The sequence below is a fragment of the Mobula birostris genome, chromosome 5 (assembly GCF_030028105.1).
Source record: "Mobula birostris isolate sMobBir1 chromosome 5, sMobBir1.hap1, whole genome shotgun sequence".
NCBI classification, from domain to species: domain Eukaryota; kingdom Metazoa; phylum Chordata; class Chondrichthyes; order Myliobatiformes; family Myliobatidae; genus Mobula; species Mobula birostris.
In genome coordinates this window covers 101,555,194-101,569,972 of record NC_092374.1, presented here as the reverse complement: position 1 = coordinate 101,569,972, position 14,779 = coordinate 101,555,194, and the positions used below count along the sequence as shown (strand labels likewise).

Below are 14,779 nucleotides of genomic sequence, written 5' to 3'. Positions count from 1 at the left end.
GGTGGTTACAGAGGCTGTTGGGCTTCTTTAGTTGGGGGATTGAGTTCAAGAGCCACAAGTAATCCCCCGACTGAAGGTGGTAACGTTGCAGCCAAAATGTGGGATTGAGATTGCAAAGGGAGCTGCAAGGGTGTGTAGTAAGGGCAATGGTGCAATTGTAATGGGGGACTTCAATATGCAAGTGTCACCACATTTGGATAGGGCCCAAGTGTGGAGCAAGAGACACTGAGGCGGGTTGATAATTCACAAACTTTAATGCAAACAGAATTAGAGGGAAAAGAAAACAATAAACTCTAGGCTGAACAGGGCCATTAACTAAAACTCTCAAATGGTAAACGAAGCCAACACTGCAGCTGAAAGGAATAACTAAATATAAAATGAATACCGCTAGTCTTCAGAGTCAGTTGATTCGACAGTCCAATTTCTCAGGCAAGGCGGAATACAAGCAGGCAGTGCAACTGTGCCTGATGATGGAGGCTAAGGACTACATAAAAGCTAAGGAAAGGACATACAAAGTAGCAAAAATGAATGGCAAGTTGGATGAATTCAACAAAAGGCAACTAAAAAACCCATAACGGGAGAAATGTCATAATGGGTGGCATTGGGAATGGACCCAAAAGCAAGACATAGACACCGAAGTACTAGGAACAGGAATGGACAAAACTAAATGACAGTCAGGACGCAGACTAGGAGTAGGGACGGGAACACAGACAAGGCTAGGGAAGCAGGACCAGGACAAGGGACTGGGAACTAGGACCCTGGGTGTGGACTCCAAGCCAGAGACTGGACAAGGACCCAGAACCTGAGTCTTGCTTCGGGATTGGACCCCAAAACTCGGCAAAGGCATGGCAAGGCCCGGGCTCCTGGAGGCCGGGCGAAGGCGTGGTGAGGCTCGGGCTCCTGGAGGCTAGACAAGGATATGATGGGGCAAGGGTACATCGAGGCAACTCCTGGGCAGGAAGCTGGATTCACCCCACAGAGGCAAGGAGCAGGAAGGGACAGACCCAACCACAGGTTAACAACAATTGACCTGGCTTACCCAACAGCAGCAAGGGACAGGAAGGGGCAGAAACAACCACAGGGTAATGACAAATGGCCTGGCTTACCTGACAGAGGCAAGAGACAGGAAGGGAGCTAGGTTCAGGGTGGCTCCAACACTCAAGGCGGCCAGTAACCTCAGCAGGCTAAGGAACAGCCAAATCCATATCTCAATGACTGCACTAGCCTTCCACCAGTGGGTTGATCCAAGGGGGAAACTGACAACACAAACCAGCACCCACACTCAATTCCAGGGCCACTTATATTCCCAGCCCCAAGATGAGAATCAGGTGCTTATGGTTAAGTCCAACTGAAACCAGGGACAGCTGGAAGACCCAGAGTCCGCGGACCGGACTGTGAACCAGAATGCGGAGTTCGGACCGGACCATGACGAGAAAAGATGAGATATGAGGGAACACTAGCCAATAATATAAAGCAAGATATTGGACCACTGGAAAATGATACAGGTGAGGTAGTAATGGGGAACAAAGAGGAGATGGATGAACTTAATAAGGACTTTGCACCAGTCTTCACTGTAGAAGACACTAGCAGTGTGCCAGAGGTCTGTGAGTGTCAAGGAGCAGGAGTGAGTGCCATTGCTATTACAAAGGGTAAAATGCATGGCAGACAGACTGAAAGGTCTTAAGGTGGATTAGTCACCTGGACCAGATGGACTACATTCCAGAGTCCTGAGAGAGGTTGCTGGAGAGGTAACGGATGCATTGGTCACGATCTTTCAAGAATCACTTGATTCTGGCATGGTCCTGCTGGATGGAAGATTGCAAATGTCACTCCACTCTTTAGGACGGGAGGAAGGCAAAAGAAAGAAAATTATAGGCCAGTTAGCCTAATCTCACTGGTTGGGAAAGTGTTGGAGCCTTCTAAGGATGAAGTTCCGAGGTAATTGGAGACTAATGATAAAGTAAGTCAAAGTTAGCGGGGTTTCTGTAAAGGGAAATCTTGCTGACAAATCTGTTAGAGTTCTTCAAGGAAGTAACAAGCAGGGTGGATGAGGGAGAGCCAGTGGATGTCATTTATTTGGATTTCCAAAAGGCATTTGAAAAAGTGCCACGCATGAGGCTACCTAACAAGATAAAATCCTGTGGTGCTACAGGAAAGATACTGGCATGGATAGAGGAATGGCTGACAGGCAGGACGCAGTGAGTGGCAATAAAAGGGGCCTTTTCTTTTTTGCTGCTAGAAACTAGTGGTGTTCCTCAGGGGTCAGTATTGGGACCGCTACTTTTCACACTGTTTGTCAATGATTCAGATAAATGAATTGATGGCTTTGTGGAAAAGATTGCTGATGATATGAAGATAGGTGGAGGGGTAGGTAGTGCTGAGGAAACAATGCGATTGTAGCAGGACTTAGACAAATTGTAAGAATGGGGAGAAATGTGGCAGATGGAATACAGTGTTGGGAAATGTATGATAATGCATTTTGGTAAAAGGAACAATAGTGTAGACTATTATCTAAATGGGGAGAAGATTCAAACATCAAAGGTGCAGAGGGACTTAGGAGTCTTTGTGCAAGACTCCCAGAAGGTTAATCTACATGTTGAGTCTGTGGTAATGAAGGCAAATGTAATGTTGGCATTTATATCAAGGGGAATAGAATATAAAAACAAGGAGATAATGCTGAGGCTTTATAAGACACTAGTCAGGCTGCACTTGGAATATTGTCAACAGTTTTGGGCCCCATATCGCAGAAAGGATGTGTTGTCATTGGAGGGAGTCCAAGGAGGTTCATGGGGATGGTTCCAGGAATGAAGGGGTTAATATAAGCATTTGGCAGCTTTGGGCCTGTACTCATTGGAATTTAGTAGAATGCGGAGTGGGGGGGGGGGGGTTGTCTCATTGAAACCTACCAAATGTTGAAATAACTAGATAAGGTGGATGTGAAGAGGATGTTTCCTATGGTGGGGATGTCCAGACTAGAGGGCACAGCCTCAAAATTGAGAGGTGGCCCTTTAGAACAGCGACTGGGTAAGGAGGAATTTCTTTTTAGCCAGAGAGTAGTAAATCTGTGGAATGCTCTGCCACAACTGCAGTGGAGGCCAAATCCTTGGGTATATTTAAAGTGAAAATTGGTAGTTCCTGATTGGTCAGGGCATCAAAGGATATGGTGAAAAATCAGGTGTATGGGGTTGAGTGGGACCCAGGATCAGCCATGATGGAATGGCGGAGCAGACTCGATGGGCTGAATGGCCTAATTCTGTTCCTATGTCTTATGGTCTTATGGAGGGTGCATGGCGTGCCCTGCCAGAGGTGGAGGTAGAGGCGGATATAGTAGAGAGATTTAAGAGGCTCTTAGATAGGGGCATGGATGAAAGAAAAATGCAGGGCTATGTGGGAGGTCAAGGGTTAGATTGATCTTACAGTAGGTTAAAGTGTGGGCAAAACTTTGTGAGCCACAAGACCTGTACTGGACTGTATTATTCTATGTTGTATGTTTGTTGATAATTGGATAACGTTCAGCCCCACTCCCAGCTCATTGGTTGAGTGGACTTACCCTGGTCTGCACAATGGACAATGTTCAGGCCACAGGAGTGCCAGGCAATGTGAATCTCAAGCAAGGCAGTCTAAAGACCTGACCATAAAACCATAAGTCATCGGAGCAGAATTCGATCATTTAGCCTATCTAATCTGCTTGGCCATACCATCATGGCTGATTTATTATCCTTCTCAACCCCATTCTTCTGCCTTCTCCCCATAACCTTTGACACCCTTACTAATCAAGAACCTATCAGACTTCAATTTAGATATGTCCAATGATTTGGCCTCTGCAGCCATCTGTGGAAATATGTTCAACAGATTCATCAACTTCTTGCAAAAGATACTCCTCCTCTTTCTGTTCTAAAGGGATGTCTCTCTATTCTGAGGCTGTATCCTCTGGTCCTCGACTCCCCACTGTAGGAAACATCCTCTCTACATTTACTCTACCTGAGCCTTTCAATGAGGTCTCCCCCTCAATCTTCTAAACTCCAGCAAGCACAAGGCCAAAGCCATCGAATGCTCCTCATCCATTAACTCTGTCATGCCTGGGATCATTCTCGTGATCCCTACCTGGACCCTCTCCAATGTCAGCACATCCTTTCTGAGATATGGGGCTCTAAACTTCTCACAATAGTCTAAATGCAGTCCGACCAAAGCCTTGTAAATTCTCAGCGTTACATCCTTGTTTTTATAATCTAGTCATTTCAAAGTGAATGCTAACATTGCACTTGCCTTCCTCACTACAGACTCAACCTGCAAGTTAATCTTTAGGAAATCCTGCACAATGACTCCCAAGGTCACATCTGATTTCTGAATTTGCTTTCTGTTTAAAAAATAGTCTGCACCTTTTATTTCTTCTACTGAAGTACATGACCATACACTTCCCGACACTATATTCCACTGCCAATTCTTTGCCCATTCTCCTAATCTGTCTATGTCCTTCTGCAGACTCCCTGTTTCTTTAACACTGCCTGCCCCACCACCTATCTTTGTATCATCTGCAAACATGGCCAAAAAGCCAACTGTTTCTTCATCCAAATCATTGACGTATAACATGAAAAGAAGCGGTCCCAACAATGACCCCTGTGGAACACCTCTAGTTACCAGCAGCAAACCAAAAAAGGCCCCTTTATTCTCACAATTTTCCACCTGCCAGCCGGCAATCTTCTATCCATGATAGTATCTTCCCTGAAATACCAAGGGCTCTTACCTTGTTAAGGAGCCTCACGTGCAAGATCTTGTCAAAGGCCTTCTGAAAATCCAAGTAAACAACATCTACTGACGCACCTTTGCCTATCCTGACTGTTAGCACCATCCCATCCATGGCTCAACTTGTTGGTCCATCTGTTGTGGTGAAGCCCCAACTAGGAATCTGTGAAAAGGCTATTGGCCATTGGCCTCTGCTCATCTTAACAGGTTTTGGAGACAATCAGGAAGAATATAGAACATAGAACATTACAGCACAGTACCGGCTCTTCAGACCACAATGTTGTGCCGACCTTTCAACATACTCTAGGATCAATGTAACCCTTCCCTCACACATAGTCCTCCATTTTTCTTTCATCCATATACTGTACCTGTCTAAGAGTCTCTTAAATGCCTTTAATGTTTCTACCTCTACCACATTCAATGCATCTACCATTCTCTGTGTAAAAGAACTACCTCTGACATCCCCCCCCCACCCATCACCTCAAAATTACACCCCCCCCCAGTATTACAATGCAATATTACCACCACTTCTTATCTGGAAGGTGTGAATGTGCACCCAATACTATCTAATATTACGGTAACTTTGCACCACCATCTTATCAGTGTGAACTTGGAAATCTTGTAACCTTCGACTTATAAATCTTGTACACCTAATATTTAAGGTAACTTATTTTTTTATTCTTTCTTGCTTCTCTTCTAATATCCATATACTTGTATACCTGTGTAATGCTACAGTGACACTGTAATTTCCTTTGGGATCATTAAAGTATCTATCTTCTAGTCATTCCGCCCATGGAAAATGTCTCTGATTATCCACTCGATTTCTGCCTCTTATTATCTTGTGCACCTCTATCAAGTCAACTCTCATCCTCCTTCAGTCCAGAGAAAAGCCTTAGTTTGCTCAACCTATCCTCACAAGACATGTTCCCTAATCCAGGCAGCATCCTGATAAACCTCCTCTGCACTCTTTCTAAACTTCCACATCCTTCCTATAATGAAGCAACCAGAACTGAACACAATGCTTCAAGTGTGGTCTAACCAGGGTTTTACAGAGTTGCAACGTGACCTTGCAATTGACACGCCAAGTCCAGTTAGACCCCTGCTCCCACACGGAGTCAAGGGAGGTGTTGGCTTGTATTGCCGTGTTGAAGTTGCTTTTCATGGAAGATGGTGGGACAGCACAATAACGTAGTAGTTAGTGTAACATAATGACACTGTGAGCAATGCAGCTTCAATTCCCACTGCTGTCTCTAAGGAGTTCGCATGTTCTCCCTGTGACTGCGTGCCTTTCCTCCGGCTGCCACTCCAGGGCACACAGGTTTATAGATGAGCTTTATTTGTCACAGGTCCATCGAGACATTGAAACATACAGTGAAATGTGTCATTTGCATCAATGACCAACACAGTGCGAGGATGTGCTGGGGGTCAGCACACCCTCAGCACCAGCAGAGCACGTCCGCAGCTCACTAACCCTAACCTGTATGTCTCTGGAATGTGGGAGGAAACCTGAGCACCCAGAGGAAAACCACGTCATCACGGGGAAGACATCCAAACTCCTTACAGACATCAGGAGGGAACTGAACCCCCAACACGATCTAGCATTATCCTAACCTCAAAGCTATCATGTGATCTTGAATTAGTAGGTTAATTGGTCACATTGGGGTAATTTGGTGGTGCGGACTTGTTAGGCTGTATCTCTAAATTATAAAAAAAAATATTTCTGTCTGAATCCCTTTAGATATACAAATCTTGCTTCTTCTGGGACAGTGCCAAAGATTCAAGCATTATGTCCCTGTCCCACGTTGGCAGTCAAGCCTTTATGCTGAAGATAAACTTGGATTATTTACACAGGTACGTACGCACACGCATCATGTCACTGTGTCGATAGGCAGCTCACCACTGTGTGATAGTCCGTAGACAGAGTCTGTGATCTGTTGGAGGGGGAGTGGGGGGGGGAGACATCCTGTCAGGGGTAAAGGAGAATTGCACTGTGAGAGGGACAGTCCTGAGGGAGTGTTTCAGGGCCAGTACTGGGGGGCTGTTGCAGATCGAGGGATGGGGAGGGGTGGGGTGAAGCTGATGGGGGGGGCAGTCAGTGGGGGAGGGGTATTTCAGGGGATCTCTATACGACTGTCGAACCATCCATGCTCCCTCCCTCTACAGTGGGACCCACCAGTCAGAATTTGACCTGCGGACCCTGGACCCTGAGGGAGTGATCTTCTATGGAGACAAAGGGGATGGAATAAATTGGTTCCTGCTGTCTCTGAGGGATGGCCACCCCGAGATTCAACTGAGTAACCAGCATTGCCTCATCGCTGCCTTATCTGGAGACGTCCTCAACGATGGCAAATGGAGGAGGGTGAGTCAGAAAGGGCTGACAGGCCCATTCAGCCAATCACACATTGCAGCCCTAATCCAGGGCCCGGACAAGGCCCTTCACCCCTCTGGGCTGGTCCCGTCCTTTGGTGACCGCCCACCCTGTTCCCTTCCCCAAATCTCTGCCCCTCCCGCTTGGGACCACTGTGACTGTGCTAGTGTTTGCTGCTGGCGGTGGGGCATTTGCCCCACCTTACCCATGGAGTGAGGACCTGCCAGGATGGGGCTTAGTGACCAATCTCTCGTCACTGACCCCTCCCACCATGACAGCCCCAGAACTCCACACCCTGCACCCCATGATGAGAGGACTCTGGCCCAGAGTGGGCAAGGTTCTGTAGCACAGCATGGGTTGCAGAAGGATGAAGGAGGCTTGTCATGTTTTGTAAATCCAAAAGAAAAACGGGGGGATCCAGGAGCTGCACATACACTTCATTTTTACTTTCAGTAAGGTGTGCACACGTAACGTGGTGGTGTAATGATGTATGTCACACAGAAAGTGCACACGACTACAGCAGGGTGCTAAGACTTTTGCACAGTACTGTGTTTGACAACGTGGAGCAGAGGCCAAGATTGTAAATGGTGGGAGCAAAGGATGCTGGGAATGATGAGGGTGGAGTGCCATGGGAGGGGTGTGGAACAGGTGGCAGAGAAGGAATGACAGGGGTAGGGGGTGGTGCGGGTGCAGACTTACCCAACCCTGAGACACAGGCAAGGTCATTTGATTCCAAACAGTTGCTTTTTGATTGTTACAGAATGTCTCTCTGGTGCTTCCCAATCCCTTCCCTCTCCCTTCCCCTTTTCCCAACCATGATTCCCCTCCCCTTGCCCCCTTCTCACTCTCAGTCCACAATAGAGACCCAGGTCAGAATCAGATTTATCATCAGAATCAGGTTTATTATCACCGGCATGTGACATGAAATTTGTTGACTTAGCAGCAGCAGTTCAATACAATACAGAGTCTAGCAGAGAGAAAAATAATAACAATAATAAATAAAATAAAACATAACAATAAATAAACAAGTAAATCAATTACATTTATACTTTATACTTTATTGTCGCCAAACAATTGATACTAGAACGTACAATCATCACAGCGATATTTGATTCTGCGCTTCCCACTCCCTGGATTACAAATCGATAGTAAGTATTAAAAATTTAAATTATAAATCATAAATAGAAAAATAGAAAAATAGAAAAATGGAAAGTAAGGTAGTGCAAAAAAACCGAGATGCAGGTCTGGATATTTGGAGGGTACGGCCCAGATCTGGGTCAGGATCCCTTCAGCAGTCTTATCACAGATGGAAAGAAGCTGTTCCCAAATCTGGCCGTACGAGTCTTCAAGCTCCTGAGCCTTCTCCCGGAGGGAAGAGGGACGAAAAGTGTGTTGGTTGGATTGGTCGTGTCCTTGATTATCCTGGCAGCACTGCTACGACAGTGTGCAGTGTAAAGTGAGTTCAAGGATGGAAGATTGGTTTGTGTGATGTACTGCGCTGTGTTCACGATCTTCTGCAGCTTCTTTCAGTCTTGGACAGGACAACTTCTATACCAGGTTGTGATGCACCCTAGAAGAATGCTTTCTACGGTGCATCTATAAAAATTAGTGAGGGTTTTAGGGGACAGGCCAAATTTCTTTAGTTTTCTCAGGAAGTAAAGGCGCTGGTGGGCCTTCTTGGCAGTGGACTCTGCTTGGTTGGACCAAGTCAGGTCATTTGTGATATTGACCCCGAGGAAATTAAAGCTTTTGACCTGTTCCACTTGCACACCACCGATGTAAATTGGGTCGTGCGGTCCGCTACTCCCTCTGAAGTCAACAACCAATTCCTTCATTTTGCTGACATTGAGGGATAGGTTATTGTCTTCGCTCCATGCCACCAGGTTCTTAATTTCCTCTCTGTACTCAAACTCATCATTACCTGAGATACGGCTGACAATTGTTGTGTCATCAGCAAACTTATATATTGAGTTCGATGGAAACTTGGCTACACAATCATGGGTGTACAGTGAGTACAGCAGGGGGCTGAGTACACAGCCTTGTGGGGCACCGGTGCTCAGAGTGAGGAAACAGGGGGTAAATCAGGTGCTTGAGGAGTATAAAAAGTGCAAGAAAATACTTAAGAAAGAAATCAGGAGGGCTAAAAGAAGACATGAGGTTGCCTTGGCAGTCAAAGTGAAGGATAATCCAAAGAGCTTTTACAAGTATATTAAGAGCAAAAGGATTGTAAGGGATAAAATTGGTCCTCTTGAAGATCAGAGTGGTCAGCTTTGTGCGGAACCAAAGGAAATGGGGGAGATCTTAAATAGGTTTTTTGCGTCTGTATTTACTAAGGAAGCTGGCATGAAATCTATGGAATTGAGGGAATCAAGTAGTGAGACCATGGAAACTGTACAGATCGAAAAGGAGGAAGTGCTTGCTGTTTTGAGGAAAATTAAAGTGGATAAATCCCCAGGACCTGACAGAGTGTTCCCTCGGACCTTGAAGGAGACTAGTGTTGAAATTGCAGGGGCCCTGGCAGAAATATTTAAAATGTCGCTGTCTATGGGTGAAGTGCCGGAGGATTGGAGAGTGGCTCATGTTGTTCCGTTGTTTAAAAAAGGATCGAAAAGTAATCCGGGAAATTATAGGCCGGTGAGTTTAACGTCAGTAGTAGGTAAGTTATTGGAGGGAGTACTAAGAGACAGAATCTACAAGCATTTGGATAGACAGGGGCTTATTAGGGAGAGTCAACATGGCTTTGTGCGTGGTAGGTCATGTTTGACCAATCTGTTGGAGTTTTTCGAGGAGGTTACCAGGAAAGTGGATGAAGGGAAGGCAGTGGATATTGTCTACATGGACTTCTGTGACAAGGTCCCGCATGGGAGGTTAGTTAGGAAAATTCAGTCGCTAGGTATACATGGATAGGTGGTAAATTGGATTAGACATTGGCTCGATGGAAGAAGCCAGAGAGTGGTGGTAGAGAATTGCTTCTCTGTGTGGAGGCCTGTGACTAGTAGTGTGCCACAGGGATCAGTGCTGGGTCCATTGTTATTTGTCATCTATATCAATGATCTGGATGATAATGTGGTAAACTGGATCAGCAAGTTTGCTGATGATACAAAGATTGGAGGTGTAGTAGACAGTGAGGAAGGTTTTCAGAGCCTGCAGAGGGACTTGGACCAGCTGGAAAAATGGGCTGAAAAATGGCAGATGGAGTTTAATACTGACAAGTGTGAGGTATTGCACGTTGGAAGGACTGTGACGAGAATACACATAAATTAAGATGTTTGCTGGCCTGGGCTTGCACCAGTAGCATCAGCAGTGGTCTGCCACCTGTCCTCAGGGGAGGGAGAGATAAGGAACAATGAAGCAGCATGTGGAAATGTTAATGAAGGAGCCATCAGTCTGGGTATGGCCAAGATCGGCTCCCCCTTTGAACCCTGAACCGTTTGAAGTGATGGACAGGCGATCTGAAGATGTGTAATGAAGGGACAGGAGAGAGAGCTGTCTGGCGCGGCTCCCCCTTTGAACCCTGAACTGTTTGAAGTGATGGACAGGCGATACCCCAGCAGGGGGATAAAAAGGGACAGGTTCGCTAAGGCGAGACACACGACACCCGAGGTAACGAGACCCTGGAAGCGGTGCGCCTCTCACGAGTCGGTGGGAAGTACCGGACCTTAAACGCACAGGGTGGAAAGGTGCGATCAGCGGGAACCCGGTGTGTGTCCACCCTCGCCTAGGTGCCGGGTTCACTGCAGAGGATCGACCGCATCTGGAGGAGGGGGTCACAGTCGGTGACCTCAGGTGACATCACAAAGGACCCGCCCGAAAGCTGCTTGGAAGCAATATCGCCGGTCTGTGAGTGGAAGCCGTTTCTGAATGATCAGTCGTTCCCGTTCTCTCTCTCTCTCTCCCCCCACATTGTCCATCGCCATGGCAACGATTACTGCGAACTGAACTAAATCGAACTGGACTTTTGTGTCACTTTGAAATTGGTCATTTACCCCTAGACAACGATAGAGCTTGATTGATGCTGTTATCTTAATTCTGTGCACATGTGTGTTTATCATTGCTGAACTGTTGCATTTATTATCCTTTCGATTACTGTGTTGCTTGTTTCTTTAATAAAACTTTCTTAGTTCCAGTAATCCAGACTCCAACTGAGTGATCCATTTCTGCTGGTTTGGCAACCCAGTTACGGGGTACGTAACATAAGTGGGGTTCTCGTCCGCGATTTTGAATGCTAAATTTGGGACGGAGTAAATTGATTGGGTTAAAATTCCCGAAAGAAAGAAAAGACAAACAGCAGAAATGGAGGCTGAGGAATTTATAAAGGCGCCGACCTTGGAGGTATTAGAGGATACCAGGAAATCGGAATTGGTAGCTGTGGCCAAACGGTTGAATCTTGCTAAGGGGAAGTCGACAATGAGGAGAGAGGAGATACACAGAGCTATCGTAGAGCACTATGTATCTAAGGGTGTGTTTCCCCAAGGCGAGCTGGGGGTGGTGTCTATTGAAAAACCTGCTGGAGACGCGGTACAGGTGCAGCTTGAAAAACTGAGACTCGAGTACGAGTGCTGGGTACGGCAGTTAGAACACGAAGAGAAGCAGTTAGGAAGGCAGGAGAAAGAGAAAGAGGTAGAAAGGCAAAAGAGAGAGAGACAGTTGGAGAGAGAAGAGAAAGAGAGAGAGAAAGACGGTTGGAGAGAGAAGAGAAAGAGAGAGAGAGACAGTTGGAGAGCGAGGAGAAAGAGAGGCAATGGGAGCGAGAAGAGAGAGGGAAACATAGGGAAAGGGAATTTGAGCTGGAGAAGTTAAAGATAAGGGCCGAGCAGGGGCTCGTGCCGAACCAAGGTGGAGGGTTCCGGGCGACCCAGGAGGTTAGGCTGGTTCCCCCATTTGACGATACCGACGTGGATCGGTACTTTCTCCATTTCGAAAAAGTGGCTATAAGTCAGGACTGGCCGAGGGATAAGTGGGTTGTCTTACCTCAGAGTGTACTGAAAGGGAAAGCCCAAGAAGCTTACTCCGCTTTGTCCGCGGAAGATGCCCAGAGGTATGAGGTGGTAAAAGAGGCCATCCTCAGGATTTATGAGTTGGTCCCGGAGGCATACCGGCAGAGGTTCCGGAATGCGAAGAAGCAATGGGACCGCACGTATTTGGAGTTTGCCCGTGAGATGCAGACATATTGTGAGCGTTGGTGCGCCTCAAAGGGGGTAGAGGGGGATTATGACAGACTGCTACAGCTGATCCTGATTGAGCCGTTTAAAGGTTGTGTCCCTGAGTGTATGAGACCCTATCTCGATGAGAAAGAGGCAGCCACGTTAGCCGCAACTGCTAAGTTAGCGGATGAGTATGCGTTGACGCATAAAATGAAGTTTGCCCCGAGTAAAGGCTACCAGAAGGGTAGTCAGGACGGCGGGGAGAGTCCGCCGGAAAAGTCAGAAAGTAAGCCGGGGACTAGTGAGAAGGATAAGGTAGACCGGGAGCAGTCTGGTAGGAAGTCCCCTGGGGTCGTCTGTTATAATTGTGGGTAAGCCGGACACTTTGCGTCCAGGTGCTTTGCCCCAAAGAAGGAGACGGGAAAAGGAAAAACGGCAATTTTGAATGGCTGTATCGAGCTGTTAAGCGAACCGCTAGGGAAGGGCAGGTCTGCCAAAGTTCAGGAAGGGCGCGAGAGGTTTATCTCGGCCGGATTGGTGTCAGTGAAGGAGGGGTTAAAACCAGTTCCAGTGCGGATCTGGAGAGACACGGGAGCGTGTCAGTCACTAACACTGAAGAGTGTATTAGAGTTTAGCTCAGAGACCCAGACTGGGGAGGTAGAGGTCCATTTCTGCTGGTTTGGCAACCCAGTTAGGGGGTACGTAACGGGACAAACCAAGGTAGAACATATAGGGTTAATGGTAAGGCACTGAGGAGTGCAGTGGAACAGAGGGATCTGGGAATACAGATACAAAATTCCCTAAAAGTGTCGTCACAGGTAGATAGGGTCGTAAAGAGAGCTTTTGGTACATTGGCCTTTATTAATCAAAGTATTGAGTATAAGAGCTGGAATGTTATGATGAGGTTGTATAAGGCATTGGTGAGGCTGAATCTGGAGTATTGTGTTCAGTTTTGGTCACCAAATTACAGGAAGGTTGAAAGAGTGCAGAGAAGGTTTACAAGGATGTTGCCGGGACTTGAGAATCTCAGTTACAGAGAAAGGTTGAATAGGTTAGGACTTTATTCCCTGGAGCGTAGAAGAATGAGGGGAGATTTGATAGAGGTATATAAAATTATGATGGGTATAGATAGAGTGAATGCAAGCAGGCTTTTTCCACTGAAGCAAGGGGAGAAAAAAACCAGAGGACATGGGTTAAGGGTGAGGGGGGAAAAGTTTAAAGGGAAAGGGGGGGCTTCTTCACACAGAGAGTGGTGGGAGTATGGAATGAGCTGCCAGACGAGGTGGTAAATGCGGGTTCTTTTTTAACACTTAAGAGTAAATTGGACAGATACATGGATGGGAGGTAAATGGGGGGATATGGTCCGTGTGCAGGTCAGTGGGACTAGGCAGAAAATGGTTCGGCACAGCCAAGAAGGGCCAAAGGGCCTGCTTCTGTGCTGTAGTTTCTATGGTTTCTATGATTGTAGAGGAGAGCTTGTCCCCTATTTTTACAGCCTGGGTCCTGTCTGTGAGGAAGTTGAAGATCCAGCTGCAGATATGAGTGCTAAGGCCCAGGTTCCGGAGCTTAGGAATCAGTTTATTTGGAATGATGGTATTAAAGACAGAGCTGTAGTCAATGAATAGGAGTCTTACGTATGCGTCCTTATTCTCCAGGTGTTCTAAGGAGGAATGTAGGGCCAGAGAGATGGCATCTGCCATTGACCTGTTGCTCCGGTAGGCGAATTGCAAAGCGTCAAGGTTGACCGGTAGGCTGTGGTTGATGTGTGCCATAACCAATCGCTCGAAGCACTTCATAGCAATTGATATCAGAGCCACAGGTCGATAGTCATTCAGGCATGCCACCTTACTCTTCTTCGGCACTGGGATTATCGTTGCCTTCTTAAAACATGAGGGGATCTTAGACTGAAGCAAGGAGCAGTTGAAGATGTCAGCAAACACTCCAGCTAGCTCACTTGCACAGGCCCGGAAAACCCATCCCCGGATGCCATCTGGGCCCGTCGCCTTCCTTGGATTTATCTTCAGGAAGGCCCTTCTAACGTCCTTCTCATTGACGATGAATTTCGATCCCACCAGGTCCGGTTCATCCGGAGGAAGCAGGACACTCCTGTTCGAATCTTGAGTAGAATACGTTAAGTTCGTCAGGAAGAGAAGTGCCACAGTTATTGATATTCCTAGCCTTTTCTTTGCGCCCAGTGATCTCATTTAGACCCTGCCATAGTCTATTGGCATCCCTTTGGTTAGCCTGGGTTTCCAACTTGGCTCGATATTGCCTCTTGGCACCCTTAATGGCTTTCCGGAGTTCACGCCTGGATTCCGTGTAGTGACTGGTATCTCCGGACCTAAAAGCCACAGCTCTAGCCTTTAAAAAGGACTTGACCTCATAATTCATCCAAGGTTTCCTGTTAGGGAATACCCGGATCGTCTTGCGAGACACACAGTCCTCCGTGCATTTCCAAATAAAGTCCGTGACAGCTGAGGCATACTCATCGGGGTTAGCTGTCGAGTCCTTGAATACTAACCAG

At 46.9% G+C, this 14,779-nt stretch overlaps 1 protein-coding gene across 2 annotated transcripts in view; it reads left to right on the top strand.

Annotated features, from left to right (window-relative positions):
* LOC140197311 (zinc finger and BTB domain-containing protein 38-like) overlaps nucleotides 1–14,779 on the top strand; it is a 362,864-nt gene that overhangs the window by 266,739 nt on the left and 81,346 nt on the right. For both annotated transcript variants that reach the window (XM_072257254.1, XM_072257255.1), the window contains 2 exons: nucleotides 6,482–6,594; nucleotides 6,907–7,102. In XM_072257254.1, the coding sequence (XP_072113355.1) occupies nucleotides 6,482–6,594; nucleotides 6,907–7,102 (309 nt within the window). The remainder of the gene's footprint in view (nucleotides 1–6,481; nucleotides 6,595–6,906; nucleotides 7,103–14,779) is intronic.